At 33.6% G+C, this 10053-nt stretch overlaps 1 protein-coding gene across 2 annotated transcripts; it reads right to left on the reverse strand.

Moving 5' to 3' along the window:
- Nucleotides 1–303: 303 nt before the first annotated feature.
- On the reverse strand, nucleotides 304–9823 carry LOC141459679 (uncharacterized). Of its 2 annotated transcripts, XM_074139029.1 has the most exons (9): nucleotides 9058–9823; nucleotides 6579–6678; nucleotides 5288–5607; nucleotides 3549–3945; nucleotides 3271–3434; nucleotides 2580–2679; nucleotides 1529–1633; nucleotides 1290–1445; nucleotides 304–1166 (listed from the first exon to the last, which is right to left on the reverse strand). In XM_074139029.1, exons 2-9 carry the CDS (start codon nucleotides 6582–6584, stop codon nucleotides 1110–1112), a joined length of 1305 nt encoding a protein of 434 aa, XP_073995130.1. In that variant the 5' UTR covers nucleotides 6585–6678; nucleotides 9058–9823; the 3' UTR covers nucleotides 304–1109. The 2 variants fall into 2 exon arrangements, with proteins under 2 accessions (XP_073995130.1, XP_073995131.1); XM_074139030.1 differs by lacking the exons at nucleotides 6579–6678; nucleotides 9058–9823 and adding an exon at nucleotides 5910–6527.
- Nucleotides 9824–10053: the final 230 nt, after the last annotated feature.

Here is a 10053-nt window from a genome sequence, read left to right on the forward strand (position 1 = left end):
AGTAGTCTCCACATTGAGGTAAAATATAAACAAAATCTATCGAGCAGTTTTGGAGATATTTGAAGTTGAATATTTCACTGTTTCAAACGAAACCAAAATTTAACACTAAATGTCTGGTTTCCTACTCGACAGATTTATACGAAATTTTATACAATTATAGACAAAAGTAGTCTCCATATAGAGGTAAAATATAAACAAAATCTATCGAGTAGTTTTGGAGATATTTGAAGTTGAAGATTTCACTGTTTCAAACGAAACGAAAATTTAACACTAAATATCTCGTTTACTACTCGACAGATTTATACGAAATTTTATACAATTATAGACAAAAGTAGTCTCCATATAGAGGTAAAATATAAACAAAATGTATCGAGTAGTTTTCCAGTTTTTTGAAGAAAATTTGGTATATTTCTGTGGATTAGGAATGGAGATATTTGGATTCAATGTTTATGGTAATGTAAAATATGCAAAACTTAAACAGCTGATTCTTCGTTTTTTTTTAATGATACCAGTCTTTCCGATTATCCTTAGGTAGTTGGATGTTTTCTCTCGTCCATATTTATTTATTGTTCTCACATTAAGTTGTACTAATTGGTACTTTACTTACTTCTTCCTTATTACGGTTTAATTTGCTAGTTTATAGGTTTCATTGTGGTGTGTGTTTAATTATTAAAGTTCATAATTTTAGCATTAGAATAATATAGAATAGAATAATTAGAATTAGAATAATTCTAGAATAATCTGTGTTTATAGTAATAGATTAGTTTCATAAAGAAAAAAGCTGAACATATGGTTTTCTTATTTATTTTCAAAAATAAATTGATGTAAGCTCATATCCTTTTTGAGTTTTGAATAAGCATGGGCGACTTCTTGAAATTGAACTCCTATTTCAAACCATTCTAGTTTGTGTAAGTTAAATTTGAGTCCTGTGATTAGGAATGAGTGACAAAAACTAGACAACTCTTTACTACATCAACTGCCTGTCCAGAACTTGTATAAAACTTTTTAGGATGAGAATTGTGTGTCCACATTTTTAGCTGATAAACTCGTGAGAGGTGCCAGTTCTCAGAAGAAGAACTTTATTTGGTGATTTATTGGTGATGAATTTTTCAATCTTTCCGTACTGCATTCACGATATTGAAGTAAGAAAAAGCTGAACTTGTCACCTAAAAATTGAAGAATCACTAATTAGTTTTAACTTCTAAACTAATCGACTCTTAGTAACACATAGCTCTACTTATTTTGAGGGAGAATTAGAGAATTATTGAAATAAAAGAAACTTGACTTACATCTGAAAACGTGGAGAATTCGATGTAATGAAATCCACCAGCTGAAATGCCTCGTGGCATTTGACTTGAAGTCTGCATTATCAACAAGTCCGTTTTGATCATTGAAACATATTCTGTCCAATCACTGAAATACACTTTCTGCCCAACCTGCATACTCTAAATAGATCATAGTTTTCAGCAATTTTTCCTTGAAATAGGAATATAGTTCCCGTAGTAATTTAATAATAAGATTGATTTACCAAATCTCTGATCATTCCTCCGTATACACAGAACAAGAGTAGCAAGTACAGTTCTCCTGACAAGAACATGATGTATAACGCCAGTGTAGCAATTGGTGGATCTTTCTGCAATTTACATAAGTGAATGAATATAATGAATACTTAATTTTAATTATTTCTCATCAACTTAATAATTAGGTGATTACAGAATTAAGCTTGCAGGTACTTACTTTCTATCATACTAGTATTGTAATCACGCCGATATTCGATCTAGACAATTTCACCGAAAATATCAATTTTACGTTGAACTGGTTTGTATGAGAGTGTTTTTACCTACCATAACTCAGAACAGGCAAAATCACATAAAGTTGAAATTTAATATTTCTCTTGAATAGCTTAGTTTGCCGTAGTAAAGTACCCACCCCATCATTGAATTTTTTGTTTCTTTACAGTTTTGTAGTATTAGGTTTTTGTTTTTTTTCCCCCAAAAAATATCGTACTTTCTTTAAATATGGTAAATAAATTGGTATGGCTTATGACTTTGGTGAGAAATATTTTCCGTTCTGATAAAGACGGGTGCTTTTTCATTCTAAAGTGGAGCTTTTGAACACTTTAATTTGTCACTTCTATAATTATAATAAGAAGTAAAGTGGAACTGAATTTTCAAATTTGATGGAAATAGGCTGATTGGAAGCAGTGGTACAAAGATTTTTCAGTATTTTTAGATTTTCATGAAAAGTCTTCTACGATTTTCTTTAAGCCTGGTGTACTAATTGTGGATAAAAGTAATTTTTAAAGTGGGCTTAACTTCAAACTACCGTATTGAGTGTCGTAAATGTGGACGAAAGTAAGTAAATACTATTAACACTTTTGTTAACAAATAAAAAGTAGCTATCAACCGATCATTTCAACAGTAATTTCTTCTGACAATATTATACAGTTAGTGAACATACTTTAAACTGAATTGTAACCAATCTATGTACAAGTGAGTACCCTAACCTCAAGGTTCTAACTCACAAATTTACTCTCAACTCCGATCATTTCAACAATAACTGATAATGTAAGAACTTACCACTGTGAACACAATTCCACCAAAACATAAGAGAGCTGTTATACACAAGAGCCCTGTTAGAATGACGTAATAATAGAGTACTTTAATATCGTCCGCAAATCTGCAACAATGGTCAAGATATTATTATCATTTTATAGTTTGTCAACATAGAAATGAGCCTCCTCAGACCTGCTGCGCCCATTACCTAATAACTTTCTACTTGTTACACCTGTTAATTTTCTGTTGCTCGTATTCGTTTGTTTGCTTTTTAAATTTTCTTGGTTTAGTTTCATTAGGGCATAAACAGAATTTTTTAAAAATTTAAACTAAGAGCCTGTTATTTTCTATGTATTACTCACGTGGTTGAGTTGGTTACCACATGGAACAGTTAAATAATTTTTGAACATACCCTTAATAATGTTTTTTCCATAAGATCGCCAAAGGAAATCTTGTCATGATCTCTACATCCTATAAAGATCAAGTTTGGTACAACAACTTTTTCAGAGTACATCACTGGCAACAAGTTTACAAAATAAATAAATAACTGCCAGATCGAAAATCAGAATGTCGCGTTTACTGGGACTTCCTTTGCAAGTTCCCAAGTTCTACCACGAAGGAAGTTTGGCAGGATATCCTGAGAAGACCGTATTGCACGGCTCACCTCACGGCTCTACACAGCTACTATCTGTAATAAAAAATAGCTGTTACTTACTGCGTTAATTTCTGTTGATGTTTCACAGAATCTTTGAGAGCACGTCTAAGACATCTTTCAAAGATGATATCATTTTTAAAGGATATAAATGGTTTGTCAGGGTTTTCCCTATGGAACATTGCCTTTGCTCGCTCCACTAATCTTCTAGTCGTTACGCATAATATCTGAAAACAAAATTATGTAAATTCAAACTTAAAATTTAAATAAAGTAAATAAATAAAATGAAATTTATGGCGACCAAAACCAGATATTTTCTTTAATACTTATGTTTAACTCACCCGGTACTCTCCGCAGAGTGTATGAGAATAACAGATGAAGGTGACTGCCGCGGAAACGACCACATTTCCGCCCCAAAAGAATATCAGTAAAAGATGTGTATAAGCGAGGATTATGGCGGGAACACTGTTATACAATTTCATGGGATAGTAGACATCCATGGACAGAACGTGGGTGATTCCGTCCGGTTCGTCTGGCTGATAGATTCTGTCGCTTGTAAACAGATCGGCCAGCGGTCTGAGCGTAGTGTGCGCTACGGTGACCGATATTATAATAATATTCACAACCTTAGATAAACTTTGCTTCTGTTGGAAAGTTTTCTCTTTGATTTGCTTCAATACTTCTGCGGTTTCCTCGTCCAGTGTGTCACCATATTTGTAAATGTCCTCTCCTACAGCTCTAAAAATAAAATAATAAAATCCATTTTCTTCTCATTCATTTCTCGTAGTTTTTTTTTAAATTTGTTCCGCCGCCGTTTCTTTAGCAAATTCAAAATTTCAGCAACAAATTTAACTCTTACGCGGAGGGAGGCGCTGCTAATTTAATTCATACTTTGAATGGATATACTTGATCGAAAACGAAATCAATACTGTTCTTGCCCTGTTTGCTGCATGCTTTATACAATGATATCACGGAGAATCTACACTATCACAGTCTGACTTACTTTTGCAACAAGGGGTGGGTGTTGGTGACCAAGAGCGTGGCTTTATGAGTGGGGGGATATCCTCAGTTCGAATCCTGCGTATAACTACTTTTTATTTGATAGAAAAGAGGGTTTATAGTAAATTATAGTGCTTCCGCCCCCGTCCACGACATCTAATTGGTAGTTGGACGTTAAGCCCTGCGTGAAAAAAATAGGTGATTACTTTATTGTTGTTCATTCTTTTTGGTGACTGATCCATAGCTTCAATAGGATGAAAAAATAATTGCCATTTCAGTCGAGTAAAATTTATTTTGCCGAGCTTTCGACCTAGGGACTAGGTCATCTTCAGGGCTAGTGTAGAAAGTAATACTTTTACATTTCAGGGGTTGGTGTGTCTAAAATTTTACTCGACTGAAATGGCAATTATTTTTTCATCCTAGTGATTACTTTTACTTTTGCACCAGACATACAGTCAGTGACTGAATACCACGAGAAGACTAGCGCCATACTCTTTACTAAACGTAGGCACTTTCTCAACAGACAAATTAGACCCAACAATATTCTGGGATCCTGTGGTCTAACCGATACTTCGGCTTTACCTTTGGGACAACAAACTGACCTCTAACCTCTTTCAGGACAAAGTGAAAACTCCGGCAAAACTTAATACAAGGCTTTTTTTCCACCCCATTTGTGCCAAGACACTTGAAGATTACAGTACATAACTAACTCCACCTCTACAAACTGGTAATGAACGAAAAAAAATCCTTCTCTACAAAGTAGCCTTGAGGGCCGTTGTAGACTCTACGCCTGTTCATCATAGTAGTAACATCAAAAAACTCCAGGACAGTACAAGACAAAAGTTCTCAGACTTGCGGCCGACTCTTTCATAAGATGAAAAGATTTTTTTTTTCATTTTTAAGAAAAGGGGGGCCCCTATATTTTACAAATCTTGCAAAGTTAACTAGGCGAAACCTAGTGGAATAAATTATTTACTTCCTTCTAACAAATTATTGATTCCTTAATAAATTTCTACATCAATTAATTGTTTAAATTACAATGATATTTAATACAAACGTAATAAACAGTTCACTTTATTACCTCAAGATTCTTTCCAATTCCGCTTTCCGGTACTTTGTGTTAAATACGCCAGATAATAATAAAATTAGTAGTATGATCATATGCGTACATTCAGTAAGTATTTGAAAATTTCTAGGCCTCAATATAACCGATTTGCAAAGTATGAACATCCATGAAGAGACGCTGAAAGTGTTGTACATTGACATGATCAACCATGCACCATAATGCAATGGTGATCTTCTTAACCAGGGCGCTAAATAACTGTTTGCATAGTAGAAGCTGTAACCGTAATTCTCGTTCATCGCTTTCCATTGAGATTTCTCTGAGCATTTAACTCTATCCTGCAAAAAATAAATTTGTTAAACAAAATAATCTGATCATTCATCCACAGGGAAGGGAGTAGCTAAGTGGTTAGCGTATGCTGGATCTTAACGTGGAAATCCCAGGAACGAATCCAGCTGCTGGCCTTTAAGATGATCTCTTCCTAGGAGCTTCTAACAGCTCACTATCTGGTGATGCGACAGTGTTGTCTGCCACGAGAGAAAAGTCAGCAATGCCCTTTAAAAAGCTGCGGGCATCAATGACCTCAGATGTTCCCCTTAAATAATATTAAAATAAATAAATAATTTACACCTGCACTTACGTCATTCCATTCTTAAGTCCTATCAGATCGCTTCTTTCAAATTGTCTTTTCCTCTCCTCTTCTCGCATATATTCTCGCTCAACTCTTCGACAGCCCTGCATACGGCTGGATCTTCATCCCCACCTATTAATTTTTTTCATAAGGCCGACGATACGGCCATCTTATCCCTGTATTACAGGGATCCCCTAACTATTATCCAACCTGGACTCTGGAGAATAAAGGTCACCGCATAATCCTCTCCTATCCCTTCGGCAGTTAAAGTGCTACATCTCGGACTTCATTTCGCAAAAAAAAAAAACAACCTATCCTGTAACCCACACATCTGACTTATGAGACAGAAACTTAAACCTTTTATTGATCAGGTACTACGAGTGGCCATTATGAATGGAAAGTATGCATGGTATTTATAAGCGAAAGAGTGTGTTTTTAGATCGGATTATTAATTTTGTATATAGGTCTGTATAAAGATATTATATAGGTGTGTACATATTGTATAAAGTCCTTTAAATTTTGAAGTTTTGTGTACGTCGCAGAACCTTAGTCTGTAACATCTTGAAGTTATTGTCCGAAAAACTTACTAAGTCCATGTTCCCTCTCAGAGAGAGAAAATAAGCATATATAAAGAACCTTTTACCTAAAATAAAGTTTAAGAAATAAATCTCTACTAACCTGCATGATCGTACCACAATTAAAGTAAACTGAACCAGGTAACCAGATGAAAATATATTCAAATGAAATGGAGAAAAATATTCGATCTTAATTGTATTTAAATCTCCTTAACAAAAACTTACAGTTTTAAAAGTTAAGTATAAGGGTTGATTAAACGCCAAAAGGTACACAAATCAGCAGTTCCCAACATTTCATTAATACTTCATTGATATAATTTAAGTAATTTTACTGCATTAACTTTTCCTTCACATTTTTTAGAATTTATTAGATGTCACAGACCCTTATGCTGGCCATTTTCGTCTACAAAATATTTACTCAAGTAGCACACCATTTAACTTAGATTGACTGTAATATCTATTTATCTATAATAATCAAACTATTAATCACAGGTGAAAAAGAAAACGTTATAAAAAATATAAAAAAAATAAGAGGCTAAAAAATTCATAAACTTTTTTTACATCAATAATTTTATGCATTTATTTTTATTTTTAAATAAAAATCATTGGTTTAAGTTCATTCTTCGATTAAAGTAATTGTTATTTTATGTTGTAGTCAAACGTTTGTAATAATAAGTAATAAATAATCTGGCTTTATCGCAAATAATATAGTTTTCTTCAATTACATTCTCAATCTAGGTGTTCTTCCCACAATGTTATATATATGTAATATAAAATAAAGAAAATAAAGATATGCATATTTTTAGGACAGCTAATTATTCCAGTATTTTACCATAAGTAAAATTAGGGGGACTAAATTAAATTACAATTGAGAAATGAGTAAATATTGTTGAATAATCTACTTGTTATTAAATGTATGTTATTTGTGCTCACGAATATTTCGGTAAGACGAATTTAAGACTGAAATATTGTTTTGAATCCTCCGTGATTGAAATTTAAAAAGTGGCCGACTCTAACTTTGTTTTTTTCTACTTTAACATGCATGTATATGTGACTACTCAGAATAATTCATCACTCATTTTATCATAATTATAATAAAAAAATATTATGAATGAACTGGCCAGCATAAGGGTCTGTGACATCTAATAAATTCTAAAAAATGTGAAGGAAAAGTTAATGCAGTAAAATTACTTAAATTATATCAATGAAGTATTAATGAAATGTTGGGAACTGCTGATTTGTGTACCTTTTGGCGTTTAATCAACCCTTATACTTAACTTTTAAAACTGTAAGTTTTTGTTAAGGAGATTTTTGTACCTTTTGGATAGATTTTCCTTTTTGTCTATTTGCAAAGTTACGTCTGCTTTACAGATTTTTTAAAATTTGGAATAAGGTATTCTATCATTATAACCTGATAAGGTGTTAAATCGGAACCGTAACTACCACTGGAGAGATCTTTTTAAAGAATGATTATAGTTACGGTCCCCAAACCATCCTCAATAACCATTTTTTTGAGAAAGCGTTTTGAATAAAATAGGAAGGTATTTGTACGTAAATAGCAAAATTAAACTGCGATTTCAGTACTTCCTTTTAAGAGGAGCAAGAAAAATAAACTGCGATTACAGTACTTCTCCCTAAAAGGCAAAGATTTTGAATCGAACGACAATTCATTGATGTAAATCGGTTCACTCATTGATAATTTTAACGATTGCAGTACTTCCTCTTAGTAGGTGTAAGAGCATGATGGCACTTCACAGCCACATAGAGGAGCTTTAATCACTTCTTCGTGCTAAATTTTATCAAAATCGGACTAAGCTTTGTAGAAATATTGGTAATAATAGTTTCAGAAAGGGCCTTATTTGGGTGGGGCGAACTCCCCTCCTTATGAGGCATAGCGTCGAGACTTTTAAAGTACAAATCTGTACAAAATTTCGATTCGAATGACACTTCATTCATGAAAATCGGTTCACGTGTCGATAATTTGAAACGATTGCTATACTTCCCCTTAACAAGTGTAAGAGCAGATCGTCGCTTTATTGTTAGGTAGGGGAGCCCTAACCCTATCATCCTACCAAATTTTATCAAAATCGGGCCAAGATTTACAGAGTAATTAGTAATAATAATTTTGGAGGGGGCCTTACATAAAGGGGGCTAACTCCTCTCCCATTCAATGTACAGGGCCGAGACCCCCAAAAGGCACATCTACATAAAATTCCGAATCGAATGACACCTCATTCATGAAAATCGGTTCACGCGTTTAGGCGCTACGTTGTTTACAAAAAAGGTAACAACAACAAGAAGAAGAAGAAGAACAACAAGAACAAGAACAACAACAATTTTTGAAAAAGCCGTTTTTGCTCATTTTCAGCAACTTTTTTCTCAAAACCTATTAGATCTGGGTTGTTGCAAAAAATTACAGTCATAAAGGAGGATTTGCCCTTTATTTTAAAGAAAATTTGGGAATTTTATCTTTTATAGAAAAAGAGAAAAAAATTGTCAAAGTTGGGTGTTTTTCAACGTTACGCTTTTTCGTGCAGTTTTTGACCATCAACCCTTATACAACTGTCCTACCGGACAGTTTTAATACTTCATAAATTCACTTCGTCATGTGTATATGTTCTGTTCCGCTTCCAAAGAAATATTGTTTACCATTGTTTATGTAGCATGTAAAAACAACATTAATTATGTACCATGGATTGTACATTTCATGGTATTAAATGATTTAAATAAGAAGGTGTAGCAGATGTCGGTAAATATTTTAAGTATTAGCAGATGGCTTGCAAAAAGCTATAATTTTGCTAATCGAATACATTAATTATTTAATTTTTTTGTTTTTTCTAAAATAAGTTCTGCAATCTAGATTTATTAACCCAGACGTTTTAATGTTATTATTTTTTTAATGGTCCTAAATAAAATTGATTTCTGATGTAACATTTCGAGGGCAGAAGTAATAAATAAATTTTGGTTGAATATTGGCTCTTACAATTGATTGGGTTGCCTAGCTGGAGATTTTCCAGGTTTCCTAGGCCATGCCTATAAACTAGCGATTGAAGCGCATTCTAAGAGGTTGTTACAGAGGTGCTGAAGCTTTAGAAGGACTTGTATCAAGCAATCTTCCAGAATGATGTTTGTTAGAAACCTGTTGTGCTGAATGATGCCAGATTAAGTCGATTTGTGGGCTCAGAATTTATTTTTACCCCTAAGACATTTCCCATCTCCAGATAAAAATTTCCACCTTTTTTCCCTATTATTTTCCGACTAAAGTTCGACGAAATTTGATTTCATTAGAAAAATAATTGTGGTTCTAACTGGCCTAATTCTTCCCTACACTGTAGGCGTTCTTGTAGATGCAGTAAATTCTTAATATACAGGGTGTTCATTTTAAGACGGCTCAAATGCATTTCATGCTTAAACGGTTGATCTGAGCGAAAAATGGTAGGGGAAAAATTTGTTGCCCGTCACCTCTAGTTCCAGAATATGGGACTTGATTTTAGATTCCTGCCCTCATACGCGGCTGACGCGCGACCAAAAGTGAGGGTTTGCAGTTGACACCCATTTTCATATACACAGTTTTAAAG

Source organism: Rhodnius prolixus, unplaced genomic scaffold (assembly GCF_049639745.1).
Source record: "Rhodnius prolixus isolate KJV_2025 unplaced genomic scaffold, Rpr scaffold_17, whole genome shotgun sequence".
In the NCBI taxonomy this organism is placed as follows: Eukaryota; Metazoa; Arthropoda; class Insecta; order Hemiptera; family Reduviidae; genus Rhodnius; species Rhodnius prolixus.